The sequence below is a fragment of the Rattus norvegicus genome, chromosome 5 (genome assembly GCF_021556685.1).
Source record: "Rattus norvegicus strain SHRSP/BbbUtx chromosome 5, alternate assembly SHRSP_T2T, whole genome shotgun sequence".
NCBI lineage: Eukaryota > Metazoa > Chordata > Mammalia > Rodentia > Muridae > Rattus > Rattus norvegicus.
In genome coordinates, this window is record NC_141538.1 from 95,966,750 (window position 1) to 95,985,270 (window position 18,521).

Here is an 18,521-nt window from a genome sequence, read left to right on the forward strand (position 1 = left end):
GGGGCCAGCACAGACTCTGGGGGCATCAAAGAACATATCAAAAAATGGAAGGGTCAGGGAACAATTATAAAACATCATCTGGGGACAGCAGGCACCCCGAGGAGACAGAAATAAAAGATGGGTGATAAATGGGAAGAGTTGGGGAGGAGACGAAAGCAGGAACACTGACCAATGCACTGGACCATAGAGAGTTAAGTGTTACCTTTCCCATGCACCCAGGTACATTCTCTCCCATCATGCACTGCATTTGGACACCATCAGCAAGCAACAGAAGCCAAGGCCAAACATTCTCTGCAATATTATACCATTGACCAAAAGAAGACCACAGTGCAGCTACATTCATTTCATTTGTATTCTTTGTTATCGATTTAAGTAGTAGTTTTGTAAGGTGGGTAAAAAGTAAAAAACACACCAACCTTCTCGCAGCTCTGAGGGATGTAGGGGGGTTTGATGCAGAACACAATGAAATGAGGAAAAGGAGAAAAACAAGGGAAACACAGAGAGAGTAAAAAGGCCATATCAAGGCTTTCAACCACTACTTTTGAACATCATTAATTGCTCTAGTTCATCTTCCTACCCCAGTTGGAAAAGTTAGCAATACCTCATGGACTAATGCAGTATTAGGAACAATAGCTAGCATTGTTTTGAAATTTTCCATAGAAGAAGGAATACATGCCTCATGCAGCAAAGGAGGTCACCATTGTGAGAAAAAGGATTGGGGCCCTCAAAGAATGTCGGGAAGAAACATTTCTCAATGCACCTTCACGGCCACCCCCACCCCAGCTACAGACCTCACAGAGAGAAGGAAAAAAACATCCCCAGGGGCACAAAATTATCTCTGACAAAATTTCAAAATCAAGCTAGGTATTTTCTTAAGGAACCCCGTTCTATTGCCCTTAAAGCCCTCACAGGCTGCAACCAACCCCAACCCCCAATGCCTCTTATAATTATTCAGCTTCGTAGACCCAGAATAGGAATATTTCCACCAGAAAACAAAGACAAACAAAACCCTCAGGGACTAGCTCTGACTACTCTGGGGAAGACAGGGATACCGTCCAGCTGAAATGAAAGGTACAGCCATTCCTAAACTCAAGGTGCAATCGTTTAAATACTCATAAAAAAAATACAAATGGATCTTTATAACTCATTCTTACTTCAAGAGCAGCTAATAGTAGTCCCTAAATTACAGTCATTACTTTACGGCATATAAATGCATATACATATATATATATATATATATATATATATATATATATATATATATATAAAACTGTGTTTTAACTAGGACGCTAAGCATAAGGGAAAGGAATGCAATTGTGGATTTTTATGGAACAACTGGTTTTAAGTTGGAGCCTTTAGGCCCTGAGCTCCACAGCAGACCTCATGGAGATGTAAACACCTTCATGCTTAGGGCTGATTAGTAACACACCAGGCACTTATTTCAAGGTTTGCAAGGAAGCAGATAAGAAACAACAGAAAAGAGCAAAAGAAACGAAGAAAACTTCAAACGAATACCAAGCACAGTCAGTCAGTAAAGAGAATCAGAAGTAAAAACGCAAGTAAAAATCTACAAACCTCAAGCCTCATGGAGATTTGAAAAACAACAGATTTCAAAGTTTAATTTTCTATATAGTAAACTGATTCAGTGACAGTCATCATTACCAAGCCCTCTTGTTCAATACTTTCATAAACACACAGACCCTGTGGGCATCTCAACTCCCCCTGACACTGAATGGAGAAGCCATGCCAGGGTTATGCCATTCCTACCTCTGACATATAGATTGGCAGGGGCAGAGTAGCGAGTGCCCGCGCTGTTGGTGGCAACACACTCGTATTTCCCTTGGTCGGACTCTTCACTCTGTTCAATCTGCAGGGCTCCTGTATGGATATAAAATACACCAGCAAAGAAGTGGTCAGAGAAGGCTTTTGGGGTTGAGCAAGCTAAACCTCTTAACAATATGAAAAGCCCTGCAAAGCGAAGGTCCACTCAACGTCGATTCAATCTCTTGCTAAGTTGCACAGACAGAAAATGATGCGATGAGAAAAACATATAGAGATTATTTTTTTACATCATCATTACTAGCATAAGGAAACAATATCTCTTTTTATCCCAAGCAAGACTTCTAGTCATAATTAGCACTCTTAGCTCCTAGACTAATAAAATGAAGATGGGTGAGACTGCTTCAAGGAAGTATGGCTTTTAAATAAAACAAACGATTAATACTTGTTTTTGTTTTGTTTCATTTTGGCAACAAAAGTGGCGCAAAAGATAGGCACGCTCAAAAAAATACCAGGCTGAGTTTTCAAGAAAGTCTTCTGCGGAAGAAAGCCAAAAATAGGCAGCGAGCACAAAAAGGCTGCACGAAGCAAAAAAAATTAAAATTAGTCATTATCAGTTATGAAAATATCACTTAAAGAAATAAAACTCCCTTAAGACATGCAGACGTTTTAAGAAAAGAAAGACAGTTTGCCACAACTTACAATCATTTCTGACATTTGCTGAAAAGCAAAGAGCGTTCGCATTAGAGGAGTTTTAAAAAGTTCAAAAGCAAGGCCCTGGCCAGCCAGGAAGAGCCAACCAATCACTGCTCGAGGACCTCTGGATAGATCCCCTAAGACACCCATCAAAATCCACTGTGGGATTAGCAGTGTGGTGTCACAAAACCCCAAGAAAAATACAAAAGAAGAATTACAAAAGAAACGCACACGGAGTCAAAGTATGAAAAACCGGCAATACCACATACCACCAAGAGTACTGAGAACCTGTTTCCACGGCTGAAGGACAGAAGATCCAAAAATCCAGAGACGAGCATCCAAGAAAAAAAGAAGTGGAGAAAAAAGCGCTGCTGTCAGACTGAAGGAGGGTCAGGTGGAAGGGGGAGTCATTCTTTGACTTTTAAGACAGTAAGAGAAAAAAGAATTGAAGAACAAAAGCAAAATCCTTTTGAAAGATAAAGACAAAAAGCAGACGGTCCAGGCTGTCTTCTGCATGTCTGCCACTGTTCTCCAGACCGCCCTGGCTTTGGTCCAGAACAAGAACAGCTAAGGAAGAAAAAAATGATCTTTTTTTTTCTCCAGTTGGACAAAAAAAAGGTAAAAGAAGAAGAAAAAAAGGAAAAAAAATAAGAGAAAAAAGAAAAAGGAAGAAGAAAAGGAAAAAAAATAAAAAGAGGGACAGATGGTAAGCTGTGACTGGTTTGTGGTCTGACGACCTGGATATGCTTTCTTTGAAGCATATCACAACGGAAATAATCATTTTCATAAATAAAGGAATGAACAAAACAAAGAGAGAAAAAGAAAAAGAAAGTCCACAATGTGAGAGTCACGAATCATAAGCAAACGGAGGGAAAGAAATCAGGTGGATGGACATTTATGGGGATGGATCTGAAAACAGGACGGAGATGAGAAGATGAAAGGACAGGGAGAATGAGCAAGATCATTCTGGGGACGTTAGGTCAGCATTCTTACCTCTTATTGGTGTACCACCTGGGTGGATAATATGAATGCAAATAAGATTAGAAAGAAGAAGCATTAGTACGAGAAGAAGGGGGCTAGGGCTGGGGAGAAGAATTCGATTAGATTTACAGATTAAATAAGGTCTTAAAAGAAACTTGAATTACTATACTGGTAAACAGGAATATATTAGATCATATCATTAGATCATAAAAGCAAGGTGCATTAAACCACAGAGGGCAAAGGTCATAGTAGGCAGAATTGCCTTTTTCAGAGAAGCAACTGAGTTCTTAGGTCTGGGGTCCCATAGGGTTAGAAGTATATCTTATAGTTTTTGTATCCTTAAAAAAAAGAACTATACAGCATTTTTAATGACATAGTTTAGGAAAATACTAGCTAAGCTATTTAAGTATATATATAATATGTATATATATACTATTTGAGGAAATACTACAAACTAACTAGAAACAAACACTCAGGATCGGAAGCCTATGCAACTCATTATGATACAATTGTGTGATTAACTTGTGTACTACTTTATTTATTTATACAGTGTTCTTACGATAAACAGTTCTGTGGAGGTATGCATGTGTGCGCCACTACAGAGATCTGGTGCCTACACTGACAGTTAGTAAAATGCATGCCATGCATTTTATTATTATTAATAATAATCATATTCTGAATATGGAAATTAGTGGGGGGGGTGAAGTGCGCTTCAGAACTAAGCACTTACCAATAGATTCTGGAGATTTAAATACGGAGAGAAGAAAGACAGCATAAAAATATTATTATATTCCTCATAATTTGGTACAAAATTTTCAGAGTTAAAGCTTTATTATACTAAACCATCTATGTTACATGTGAATAATTATTTATTTACAATAACAGAATGCTAATCTACACAATTCTGCTGACAACAAGCAAAAGAGTCAGTTAACAAGACGCTTTAACATCACAGGACAGGTCAAAAGCTGAGAATTCTGGGAAGACAGGCAGTTAACAACTTAGAATTTTATATCAATATTATTACCAACGTCAATAGCACAGAGGTTATTAGTATACAGTTGCCTAGGGACAGGTTCTAAGAAATCTAGAACGTTTTCTATTTTAATCTATAGAGAGCAAAGGAATAACCTGGGATGAGAACGGGACACAGAGTTGGAGTAAAGAGAGAGAAAACGGCCAAAGCTGGAGTCTACACCAGAGCAGACTTCTGTAGATCCAGTCACTGGAGGGGGCAAAGCCCTCAAGCATGGGCACATACTGCCACAGCTACTGTGTGGGCAAATCTCACTAACAATGACACAGAAATGGGCTCATTAAATCCCTTGCTTTCACTGGTACTTAGAAAAGGACTTTAAATAAAACACAACTGGTCACTCAGGAATCCACGTTTCTGTGTATTTGTATTAGTGAAAAGAAGGTAGATGTGCCCAAAGTCAGTAACGTTTACTACCTGAATGAGTTTAAATGTAGAAATGAAAGCAGAAAATACACTTGAATACAACTGAATTATTTTCACGTTTAATATGAACATTTTTTTTTTAAATACGGAAATAGCCACTGGAGCGCTTTGCAAGTTTGAAATGAAATTCAATGTGGAAATAAATTTGTTTCAAAAGAAAACGAAGAAAGGAGAAAGAAATGGATCCATCAAGTAGCGCAGAAAAAGCAGTAAATTAAAACTCATTAAGAATATAGTCACAGCAGTGAGCAATGTGGAGTAAACAGAAGCCGCAAAACACACCAAGGGAAGACAGATTGTGGATGAGGCCATGACCTCACAAACATGGACAACATATTAAATAACGGAAAAAGAAAAGAGGGAGATAAATCAATACCTAAAAAATAAAAATAAAAATTTAAATTAAATTTAAGGAATAAAGAAAGAGAAGGGTAATTTTAAAAACTGTCCAGGAGTTAGTGGAAACAGTGACAAGACCCTACCTGATCGTAACTGCTTAATACGACCATTGTTGTTGCTTGTGTCAACAGGTAAGAAATCTTTAAACCAAGTGATTTCCGGATCCGGATTACCGCTGGCTGCACAAAGCATGGTGGCGGTGCGAGTGCGTTCCACCACCTTCAATTGTGGGCCCATATCAATGGTAGGGAAGCCCCTAGGAATCTGATCCTCTGCAAGACAAAAGATAATGCGATTATTTCAACAAGAATAATATTGCAAATTCGTTATCTTTCGTAAATAGGTTTCTTTACTTATTCAACACCTGTGGAGAACTAAACACAAACCATATGCTGTTGTGCTACTGGATTAGGGCAGAGTAGCATGGTTACTCCCAACCAGTGCTGTGCACAATCTATGCGTGAAGGCAGTGCATTAACAAATGGCTCCTTGTGTGGTAAAGACTATGGTGAGGGGATATAGGGGTACTCCAGGAGCACAGAGGGGCAGGTAATAGTCACATCCGTGCCTGCCCTGACAAGCAGTTATTAAGGGGAAGTACCTTCAACGGATCTTTAGGAAGAAAAGTTTAACAGCTGGCAAAATGGAAGAGGGATTTTGTTTTTCTTTAGACAAATGGAAATATAAGTCTATGCGATAACACTACCAAGCTACTGAATCCAGTAGAGTGCAAGGGAATTAAGCATCAATGAAACAAGCATGTTTGTTTATAAGCATATCAAGCTATGTCTACTGCAAGGGAATATACTTATAGCTTTCAAATAAAGCTGCACATACATGACTCATGTAGCCACTGGTTTTGTACTCACATATTAAAATACTAATTAATTTGAAGACTAAAAATGTGGGGAAAGGCTGAATCTGTTTTTTTCTGTCAATTTCTAAACAATAGAAAATAGTAACCATTTACCCATACCATTTACATTGCATTATATTACAAATCATCTGGATATTAATTAAAGCATAGAATAATTATAAGGTTAAATGCACGCTAATCCGTTTTATATAAGGAACTTGAGCTTCCACAGATTGTGTGTGTGTGTGTGTGTGTGTGTGCAAATGGGTGTGTGCACATGTGTGTGCACATATGTGAGTGTATTTTTGTGCACTAAGCACTCTCAGATACTTAAATAACTACTATAACCACATGGATTTTTTTTTCAAAGAAGCACCTAGATCAACTGGGATGAATACTTCAGAAGAACATCAATAAATTAGAAAACTAAATGCAGTTTTTAACCAAAGAACAAAGAAAGGCAATTCCTGATTACTGACACAAAATGTGCAATTTTTACAATGAAAGGGTATTTTCCAAAAGGTTAGTAATTTTTAAAACATATACCTATACTTTGTATCTCTAAGGACTTTAAGTTATCTATACTATATTAAAACTGACATAGGCATTGATCTTTTGAAACTGTAGACCAGTTATCCCCACCCCACAATCAAGCTCCTAGCAATAAATAACCTAGCAGCATGTCCAGCTGGAACTAAAAAGTGTTTTCCACATTAGCCCTACTAGAATTTGAGCTGGATGGCTAATGCTCTATGAATACAATTATCTAAGATTTGACCTCCAGTCAGCTTTTGTATTAATCTAATAAATATTTCCTCATGACCACTGAAAGAGCCAATTCTAAATTGACTTAGAAGCATAAATACAAGTGCAAAAAATACAGAAAGAAATCCTGTGTAAGACATGTGGCTTCTTCTCAGCTCCCACCAATTCCAGTGATCCATGGTCTACTTGATCTCAAACATCTAAACAGGCAACAATCGAACTCCTGATTGCTTTGCACTCTGATGGCTTTCCCATATAGTCTGGTGGCCCTATGTATCTTTTCTGCATTTCCTCTACAGCGTTGGTATAATTCAATATCCTACATTTCAGTGTCCAAGCACTTTGCTAAATCAGATCCCTTGCCTGTGTAGAGGAAGCCCTTCACATGAAGTCAACTTATTCCAAAAGCTTTTCAAACTCCTTGAAACACATCTCATCTTTTCTTCACCAAGGCTACTAGAGCATCAAGCAAGTAAATTTAGCATTAATCCCTGTGCAACATGAGTTCCTACATGTCCTATTTCCATCCTGATCACCTGACATAACAATAATCAGGTTTTAAAATGCCCGTGAGTCACAAGCCTAAGAATTTCTGGAAAGAGGTAACCAGAACAGTTCAAAACTGTTCAGATTCCTGACAGAATGTTAAATGTTACCGGCAAATTGGAATGTTTTTGTAAATAATCCTAGTTCATTGCAAGAGAAAGCTGATGGACTAATAATCTGAAACACACACTCTGGGTATTCAAGCTGTGTTCATTTGAGTTTGACACCTACATTTAGGATAAGTTATTTCTTTTCAGCCCAGGTATGTGAGACTAGAATGGATATATAAGTAAAACAAACCAACAAATAAATAATAAGTTAATTTTAGTGAAATATAATTAAGTTGAACGATAAAGTAGTATCGTACTGTGTTTTTAAATATTCCCATTCCTATCCATCCTCAGCCAAGTAGAGGTCTACACTAGACAAGTGTTAGATACAGTGGTTAGAACTTTCAAAATGATTTTTCAAATATCAAAAGGAAAATTAAAAATTAAAACTGAGATGGGGAGTACCTTGAGAATAGGGTTGTGCTAATTTAAAATCTATTTCAACTGAATTTTATCGAGGTATGCTTTATGTCTTCATAGGTTTTTGTCAATACATATACATATATGGCATAGTTTTAATGTTGAGGAAACAAATAAAGCAGAGAGATCAATAATTATGAACTATATATATTATTAAACATCTTACTTCACAGCTATTAACCAAGAACTGCTTCAAATTTTGAAAGTTTAGTTGACCTTTTCTGTTCAATGGTGCAATAGATTGCTTTCATCATTTAGAAATGAGATCTCTGAAAACAAATCTTAAACTTACTTTGCATTTTCTGGCAACCAAGTTAGGTTAATAATTGTAAACACCTACCTCAGAGTTTCATAGTGGTCTACTTTCCAAAGGGTACTATATGTTCCTATTGGGTATATCTACCTGTTGACTGCAGATGTGTCAATATTGATTTGCTGATCAATTCCCTTTCACATGTGTACCTCTCTAAAGAGCTAGGCCAATAGTCAGGCCCATCCACGCACCATGTCACAGGCACTTACTAAAGGCACTTCCCTATGGGATCTGATTTAATAACCATGTATGGGAAATGAAGCCCTCATCTCAGAGGTCACTTGAGGCCTGAACTTTACCCTTTCAAGCAGACAAGTACATTGGCATCTACTTTCTTTCCCTTTTGTCTCAAGAAGGTCACTCTAGAGCCTCTTTTTCATGTACACAAGTACATGCCAACGAATACCTTTCTTGCATATTAATCTACAAAGGTATGTAAAGAGAATTTCTTTCTTAGTCTTAATAAGGGTAATTAAATTCTATCCATCTCCCTTTCTTGCACAGAACCCCTTTGAATCTCCTATCTTCATTAAATTTTCATGAGAAACATCACAATGTAACAGATTCAAACAGCCAGAGCTGTTACAAGTTGACAGATGGGGCTTGCTTCCAACTTGACTGTCAGGTATTTGGCAATAAAATTCAGTATTCAACATAAAATAGACAGAAGAAATAATGAAATTTCTAATTGAATGCTTATCTTAGTGGGTATAGTTTAGAAGATGTTAATTGCTTTTTTATCCTCTATATTTATTAGTAATTTATATAAAACTACCTTGGCTATTTGATAACAAGTTTTGACAGTTTATCAAGTCAGTAGAAATTTGAGCATCAAATCAGTGCCATTAACACCTTAACCAAAAAAAAATCACTCTTAGGAAAAGGCAACTCTTAAAAATTTACAAACCATCCATGTTAGCACTTTTAAACTTTTACATGAGGTGAAAAGAAAAACATTTTGTCCTATTCATTAATGTGCTCATTAAGGTTTAAACTGCCTTACTTATCACTGTTCTGTATTAATATTCAATCATGCAGAATTATCTTCCTATCATCAACAATTTAAATCAGACTTGACCTTCAGGAAAGCATTTGGTCTGCCACTTTGAGAGGCCATTAAAGGGCAGGTAAATACACACTTGTGTTCAATGAATCAATTGTGTGTGTGTGTGTGTGTGTGTGTGTGTGTGTGTGTGTGTGTGCGCGCGCGCGCATGTGTGAGGATGCCAGTTGCAACATGGAAATACAGCATTCACTCTGACTCTATTCATCTTAATAAAATATGCTGATAGGAAAGTTTCAGTTACACTAAAGAAATAGAAATGTGAATGTCAGCATTTTGCAGAATTAATTTACCACTGCTCTTGAACTTAGCATAAGTAGGACTTGAAAAGTATCGAGGAGCAACAGAATATCACTGTTGTATAGGGAGTTAAGCTTTGGATATCTATGAGTGATAAAGTAAGGGCTATTATATAATTCTCTGAGTTAACCTGCTTTCATGGTTCTTCTGTAAATAACTTGAGGAAGGTTTATACTTTCACTTCAATTCCACAAGCATTGAACCTTTCCTATTAGAAAGGAATGCACAGAACTCTAAGTCATCTGTTATGGCCAGAGGTGGCCTTGAGGATTTCTTATTGCCTAATAATGTTCGAGGTTTTGCAGAGTGAATTCTAGGCCTTTTACTGATTTAAGGAAGTTGTTATTGAAGGACCCTTTGTCATGGTCCTTGAAAAACAACAACAGAAACAATTTACAAGGTATGTCACCAAGATGTTTATGTCCATGAATGGTATGCTTCCTCACAAGTACTATCAACATGTTTGTTAAGTTTCCCAAACAGTCATGATTCATTGTCATGGCGGGGTAGGGCTTTTACTGCAAGAAGTGTCTTGGTAGTTTGAATGAGAATGGCCCCCTATATGCTGTTATTTTTGAACACTTGGTCTGCAATTGGTGGAGCTGTTTGGGGACTATTAGGTGGTATTGCTTTGTTTGAGGCATTGTGTCACAAGGTGGTGTGCTTTGAGGTCTAGATATAAACTCTCATCTGTTCCTTCAGCCATGCTTTAGCGCCAGTCCAATGAATGTTTTCCTTTTTAATTTTGCCTTGGTCATGGGTGTTTTATCACAGCAACAAAAGAGTAACAAAGATGAATGATGTTACGATAAAGCAAAAGCAGCATCTTTAGAGAGAGAAGAACAGCTTCGTTTCTTGGAAAATTTCTCCTCAGAATTCAGTTTTCTGAGGGACAAACAAAAAACACCTTACTGTAATTATTAACTACATGAACTCATGAAGCCATGGGGGGTGTGGGGACTTTGTGTTCTTTCCCTTATATCTCTCCTGTAAACATGTACAATCTGACATGTATAGGATATTATACCAACCATTTCGCATTTATTCAGATCGCAATTCTGTTCCTAAAAGGCTTGCTACTCATCCCTTCTTTAAACTGTTAGCCACTCTGGAGTACATTTATGACTGCTTTTGTCTTCTCTCTGTGAAGCATGCTCTTTTACATTCTCTATCCATATACTGAGCAGGGATGAACTTGCAGCCTCACAGAAAGGCTCTTCATGCCTGTTCCCTAACTGACTTATTTAAGTCTGCAGACAATTCTGATGAGTAGAGACGTGTACTGGGCATGTGATTCTTTAACTCATTACAGTGGCTACGGGAGAAGCAGAAATTAAGTTCCAACATCTTTTTATAAAAGACTTCCCTGCATGAATTTGTTGTGGGCGTCTGAAAATCAAAATTAGCGTCACATGACAAAACATATGAACACTGTGCTACCTGAAAGCAGCGAGTAGAAGGATTCATTGCTATCCTGTCTGGAGAATAATACAGTTTCTAGTGTTCAAACTCATTAAAATTTTTTTTTTACAACAGTGCATAAACCACATGTATGTGAGGCAAACACTGAATGCAGGTTAACTGACAAGAGCAAAGCTATGTGTGTTCCTGGGTATCATACGGCTTTAAGAAAATATGAGCACCTTCTACGGAACTGAAGTGCATTGTATGACTTAGAGAAGTGGAACAACCCAGCTGGCCAAATTTTTGTTATGAACAATACAAGGAGCCAGGTGTGGTGACCGTACCTGTGCTTTCCTTGCTCAAGAAGGAAATGAGGAAAGAGGGACTGAAGTGGGGGAGGGAGGAAGGAGAGGAAGAGGAAGAAAGAAAAATGAGGAAAAGTTACTTTGGTAACGTTGATAATATACTGCTCCCTGAACCAAATTACTAAAAGCTTGCAAGTACATATGGATGCTCCTCCAATATTGATGGGGAGACCATAACTGATGGAGAAGCATTTACTATCCTATCCAACATATAATTTATTAAATTTTTATACATGAGAACAACTACGGATTCTCTTGGAGATGTTAAGTAAACAATGGTGTTAAAATAAAATAAAGTGATAAAATAATTTATTTATAGAACTCATGAACATACTAAAGAAAATGAAAATTTTAACAATTGCACCTCCCAGATGCTCAGGAAAGGGTACCATCCATTTTAGAGATATTTATTATTAACCTTGCTGTGCCAAACTGGGAATAGTAATCCAGATAATCTTTGCATCGTTAAATTTTCCAGAACAATAACAGACTGAAGGAACAATAAGTCTCCAGGCCACAGGAAGGAGAACAGAATGCGATGATAGAAGAGGTGAGCTCACACTGCCTGACAGTGTCTTGCCTCAACTAACATTAACAGTAGCCAAGCTCCAGTAACAGCACAGTGTAGAATAAAAGCATGTGACCCAAAGATCTGCCATGATACCTGTGGCCTCTGTAAACTGAAAGACGGGAAACAATGCACACAAATCAGGGACTCTGGAATAACGAGGGTCAGGTTTGATCTGAGAGCAGTTGTCTTTTCAAACCTCTACAGGTCCCGTGCTCTTCTCCCATCTCTGAACAGGTAGATTTCAAACACAGAACTAAGTATCTTGGACATCACATTTCACATGACTAAAAATATCCAAACAAAACTATTTTCTTTCTCTTTTTGTTTTTGTTTGTTGCTATTTTTTGTTGTTATTTTTGCAAGGCAGGTTTTCTCTGTGTAGCCCTAGGCTATGCTGGAACCTGCTTCTTAGACCAGGGTAGATACAAACTCAGAAATCCACTTGCCTCTGCTTCCCAAGTGACAGGATTAAAGGTGTGTGCTACCACTGACTGATTAAAATCCCTTTCTTTAAGCCACGATGCTTCTGTTTTTATTATTAAAAAAATGGAATTAAATATTCCTTAGGAATAGGTCATATGAGGAGCTCTCCATAGCTGTTATTTTGTTTGTTCACTTGTTAATTCTTCCGTTCTTTGTTATTAAATTATTGTGTTACATTAGAAATCAACCTAGGGCCTGACACTTACTATGTAGTAGTGTAACCGCTGAGCTATATATGCCCAACAGTGGCTTTTTAAAATAAAATGATTTTTATATGTATTTACCTATTTGTAAAGAGTGTGTGCCTTGTTGTAAATGCATGACGGTTACAGGCATGTGAATGGGTGTTGTTTCGTCCATCAACCATACGGAATTCATTAAGTCAGTAAATCCCTGTGACACAATGAGAGGTTTTCTTAGAATCACAGGCTTAGAATCTTAGTTTTGTTCTCAAATAACCCTCCAATTCAGAAAACACCTGATTATACAAAAATCAAATAAATTAAAAGTTATACCTGTATTACATCACTACAGGCTAACATAATCCTTCCGTTCCACTTGGTTCTAGAAACTCAATTCATGCCACACAGGAATTAGCAAGAATGTTATACTGAAGTAATGAGACATTTTTGTCCCCTACTAAGTACTATGATGCTCAGCAAATCTAGAACAAGTGCCCAGGCCTCAGTAGGCAGCAAAAATTCGACAGCAGCAGTGTCTGTATGCCCTTTTTCTATGGACATAAATCAGCCTTTAAAATGAACTTACTTGTTCCATGTCAAACAAACAGCAAATGTTCAAGTCTTTAGGTTCTATAGTGGCTGCCTTTTTATTCAATTTCAACTTTATTGTGCTTCCTGTCTGCTAAGTGCTTGTCCTAAAATAAGCGTGCATCATGAATAGTGATAGCCTCTTACCCAGCGCCTGCTCAATACAAGCGCAGTGGAAAAAACAATGCTTGGGCCTCTTTTATGTTTTAAGAAGAAAATATTAGACATTACCCTCACATAGCGTGTGACAGTGATTTCTCCAGTTCTGACACTTCAAGCATCCTTATTTAGACATGTAACAACCGGGTTCTTATTAAGTTACCATTTTTAGGGAAAGGTGAAGTAAAAGATACATGAGACATGGAAGACTTTGAAACACAGGAGAAACATCAAATACACTGCCTAGGGAGCCCGAATTCATTTGGTGTTTTTTTTCTTTGAGGTGTGTGGAGGACAGTAAATGTTTTGATGTCTGTTGTAACCAGAGAGCGAAATTGCCGTTTCTTTGTAAACAGTTTACATATCCAGGTACAAGTGAGAAGCAGAAACACATTCGTGCTGTTACTTTAAGCCTTACAGGGATCTCTCCTCACGACTAGCTGCATCTGCCTGAAGAAACTGCCACATGTCATGAAATAGAAAGGGGAGAGATGTTTGCAACTTTGGTAAATATCAATGTACTTCAAGCCTTTATTGTCCAAGATATACCACAGTATCAGGCTACACACAGGAACGGTTTTATTCCTACAATGCAGTCCCGGAAGAGGGGGGGGATGAATCGTTCATTATACTTTTCTTAAGCAGACCTATGTGAACAAGCCTTTGCTTTGCAGTCTTCCACAAGATAGTAAGGAATCTGGGTACGGATGTGATATTATGACCATACTGTTCAAAAATCAGCAGTTCTTCAATTGATAAAGCAACAAAATAAAAGCCAAGGAGGTTTTCTAACAAAGCTGAAGCGCTAGGCCACTATCAAAATGATGCTTAATGAATGAAATCAAGAAAAGTCTGACAAATAAAGTAGTTCCTAACTGTGAGGCCAGTCTCCCTTGGGGGGTGAGGGGAAATAAGCAGAGGAAAACTCCCACTTATTAATAGTTAAAATTGATTTTTTTAACAAACATATTAAGTATCAGGATTTAAGATTAATTATGACTGAGATGCAAAGAATAATTACTAAAAAGTTCTCTCTGCTTTTAAGGACTCTAACTGTGTTGAAAAGTTAATAACGCATTTTACCCTATGACTATGCCCCATGTGAATAAGGAGGCTGAGCTGATCAAGAGCCTTCAGCAGCTTAAGTTGGGTGTCACCAAGACATATGACCTAAGTTCCAATGCTGAGAACTACACAGTAGAATAAGAGAGGATGTCTGGGCACTGTTCTCTGCTCTTCACATGTATCCTGGCGTGTGTGCAACTCTATTCACATAACCACACAAACACACGCACACGCACACGCACACGCACGCACGTGCATGCATAAATGCAAACAATAATAAGAAAAGTAGGTACCGATAAGTTGTTAGAAGCTTCAACAATAATTGCTCCTAATATTTTGTTTAGCAATAGCTGCGGTCACAGTATTCCAGAGCAAAGTTCAATTTTATGAAATACTTTTCATATATTTAAGATTTTACAAAGCAATTCTGGCATGGAAGAAAGCAAACTTGTTGAAAAGTGATGCATGCAATTTTCCCACAAATTGCAAAGTAATGACTGCATAGCAGAACACCAATCCCAGTTATTGTCTGAATGTGCTGAATGCAATTTCGCCTTGCAATAAGTCAGTAACTTGTACCAATATTAGTACTTGGCTTTAGCCAACAATCATTCTTTTGTGATTTTAAAAGATGAGACACATTTAGAAGATAGAGGGAAATTAGAAGAATAAAAATTTCTCAACCTTCCTCCCTAAAAATATTATCAATTCTTTATTAGTCATTGAAATAAACAGAAACTACAGGGATGCTTGCTGTTCTTTCCAGGGTGTAAGAATCTCAGGAAAAAAAAGGAAGTGGATTATTCATCTACTTCTTAAAATGTGCTTTATTTAATACATTTATATTGATTAAGAAGCGTGCTCCACAAAAACCAATGTACCCCACCACGTTCAAGTTTCACTCTGAAGGCTAAGATGAAGTTCATACTAGAGAGATTTATTTCAAATCATTAATTTGATTATTTTTTTTAGAAAAGTGGAGCACTAATTCAGATTTATTCTTTCTTTCTTTCTTTTTGGTTGAACTTTTTTTTTTTTACTTTGTTGTAGAGAGCTAAAAGGACAGAAATGGTCACAGCAAGGCACTGTACTTTTGACTCCACTCTTCATTGCGCATTAGTTTAGTCTAAACAAGCTGAGAACAAAGCTGAGTAAGCCATTTGTCCTGACTGTTAACAACATTTTACTATAGACAAACAAGGGACATTTCTTTAAGCCCTCGAATGTGTTATTACACAGGAAGTCAGAATGAAGCATATAGTTTTGGGTAGGAACTGAAGTGTAGGGGTGCCATTTTGAATATATACAAATAGATGAAGAAAGTAACCCAACTAAAGTCATTTACGGTAACAAATAGAACATATTTTCCAGTTTTGAGAAGCAAGAGGCCAGGATGAGCAATGACAATTAGCAATGGTTCTCTCTGCTATCCTCTAGTGAAGGAAAACTGAGCTTCTTTGGAATGGCAGATTCAATCATCATTGCAACAAGGAAGGAAAAACTTCATAGATAGAGCCATCCACTTCAACAAGAAAATAGACAATAAATTATCAAGATATGTCAGAATTACACAGACGGTAGCATGAGGGGGCTAAATGTGGGTCAATCTGATTGTCAGTAAAGTAGCTGACTCGATGAATCTTAACATGCTGAATGAAATGGTTGCATATATACATGTATAAATACGTGTACAAATCAAAATTTTCATGATGGTATAGCTATATTAATATGGCCTCAAAATATTTCCAACAAAATGTATTAAATATAAAGGAAATGTTAGTTTTACAATTGACAAAACTCATAGACACAAAGTTAGTCAGGAAAGCAAATTTAGCAATATCAGTAATTGGATAAATCAAAGCTATGTGATAAGACAATATAGTGCCATTGTAATATAACTCTACAGAAAGATTCCCAAAAAATGATCTTGACCAAATATCAAAAAACACTAAAGAAAACAATTTCATATTTACAAAACTCTCCAGATCAGAAATATCAATGGCAGGTTGAACTGACAATTCTTAACTGAAGTCTTAGAAACAGTTAAAACTGCTGGAGCTGTGACAATTTGGATTGTTTCAGTTTTCTAAGCCACATACAGGTAAACTAGAAAAGTAGTACTATATTTTTTTACTTTATATATTTTGTACTTTTTAAAAATATTTTTAAATGAAATAGAATTACATCTCTTTCTCCTTCCAGCCTCTCCCAGCTATCCTCCCATGGATCCTTCTTTTACCTGCTCAAATTGACAGTCTGTTTTACTTGGATTATTATTGTTCCATATGTGTGTATTTAGGGTACATATATGAGTATGTCTATATACATGTACAAATATATGTGTACATGCATGTACATGTATGTATGTTTATCGTATATGCATACACATATGAGTATGCATATGCACAAATACATAAAAACACAACCATAGTCCATTTTTGTGTGAATGAATATACATATATATATACATATACATATGTATATATGCTTGAAAGGCTGACCACTCTGGTTTAGAGAACCAGTAAGGGGGCAGCTCATTCCTGTGAAAAGCTAATTCTCCTTTTCCCAGAATTCATTATTGTCTGAAGTTCCTTTTATAAAGGTGGAATCCCTTGACATTTTCCCAATAATATGATGAATTCAGTTTGAAGAAAATTACTACTGATTACTAGAGATTTCAAAATTATGTGTTTCCCTAAATCTTATGGGTAGCAATGTGAAATCATTCAACACTGTTCTAACTGAAAATACTCTTGAGCAAATATTTTGTCTATGGTCTTAGCTGATAGTTTACCCTAACAGTTTCGCAATGATGTCAAAGACAAACAAAGCACATTGGGTCTGGAAAGAAATAGATTCCTATAAAAAAATAAGACTTACAAATACTTTAACTTTCAAACTGAAGTTGAGAAGAACAAGAATTCAAAATACAGTCTCAGCATATACTTGAAAAATAATTCTTATAAAATAATACTGTTTATAGTTAATCATACATCAGAGAAATAACAAGATTAAGCCTCTACGTTGATTTTTTTTAATGCAGGAATCTACTATATTATAACACAAAGATGAAGCCTTGATGATCTTTCTTTAAATTCAAACTAGTATTAACAAAATCGATATGAACCCATCTTTACCCTCAGAAACTGGCAGAAGGGGCTGGTGTATTAAGGTATGTGTGTCCTTAAATACTCTGCCTTGGTGAAGGCAAAGAAGGTCTTCTCCGCACACGTGCAAGTTCAGAACACCCACTATGGAGTTGCCAGGACATCCTGGGTATCTGTCCAAAATGCCTTAGAGATAACCATGAATTTACATACAGCTTTATGAATCTAGTAGTGCAATCTCTGTAATCTGAAGACAGCTGAATGTGCCAGGAAAGTTTCTTTGCAGCCGAGAAAAAAAAATTCATGAAGTATTAGAGCATGACAGTCAATGGCCTCTTGTATAAAAAGGAGAATGGTTCGAGTTGTACTCCTATAAAGATGCAGCATTAAAAATCTCCTTATGAATAATTCATGACTGTCACATTTTAATATGTGACATGCCAATTAAAGAGATACAAGTTTCCAATGATAAGATGATAAAGCAACACAAGGAACCTCTTTTTTTACATATTAAAGACAATCCGGAGTTGTTCATATTCATTTAGCTGTAATAGACTGACATATTGTTATAAATTTGGGAAACATACAATCTCTAATTCTTAACAAAGTGACAGGAACTTGACAAGAGAAGAAAGTTATTCCCGTCTTGAATTTACTAACAAAGAAAGCTAGCATGTCCTGCTGCTCGCTCCACAGCATGAGAGTATTGTTCTTGTGTTTACTGCAAGATGGATGCTCCTTCAGTTGCTATGTGGTTGCTAAGTAAATGATGTCTGAGCCTTCACCAAAGGAAGGGCTTGTATTTCAGCCAGAGTCATAAAGTCGCGGGGATACTGAAGTGTGTGTCCTGGATACTGAAGTGTGTGTCCTTAAACTATGAACATAAAGTCATATGCTCTATAGCTTT

General features: G+C 36.9%; 1 protein-coding gene across 23 annotated transcripts in view; it reads right to left on the reverse strand.

Annotated features, from left to right (window-relative positions):
• Ptprd (protein tyrosine phosphatase, receptor type, D) overlaps positions 1-18,521 on the reverse strand; it is a 2,326,896-nt gene that overhangs the window by 188,256 nt on the left and 2,120,119 nt on the right. For 15 of the 23 annotated variants that reach the window (XM_087549038.1, XM_087549034.1, XM_087549037.1 and 12 more), the window contains exons 4-5: positions 5,401-5,589; positions 1,768-1,878 (exon numbers count right to left, since the gene is read on the reverse strand). In XM_087549038.1, the coding sequence (XP_087405164.1) occupies positions 1,768-1,878; positions 5,401-5,589 (300 nt within the window). 23 annotated transcript variants of the gene reach the window in all.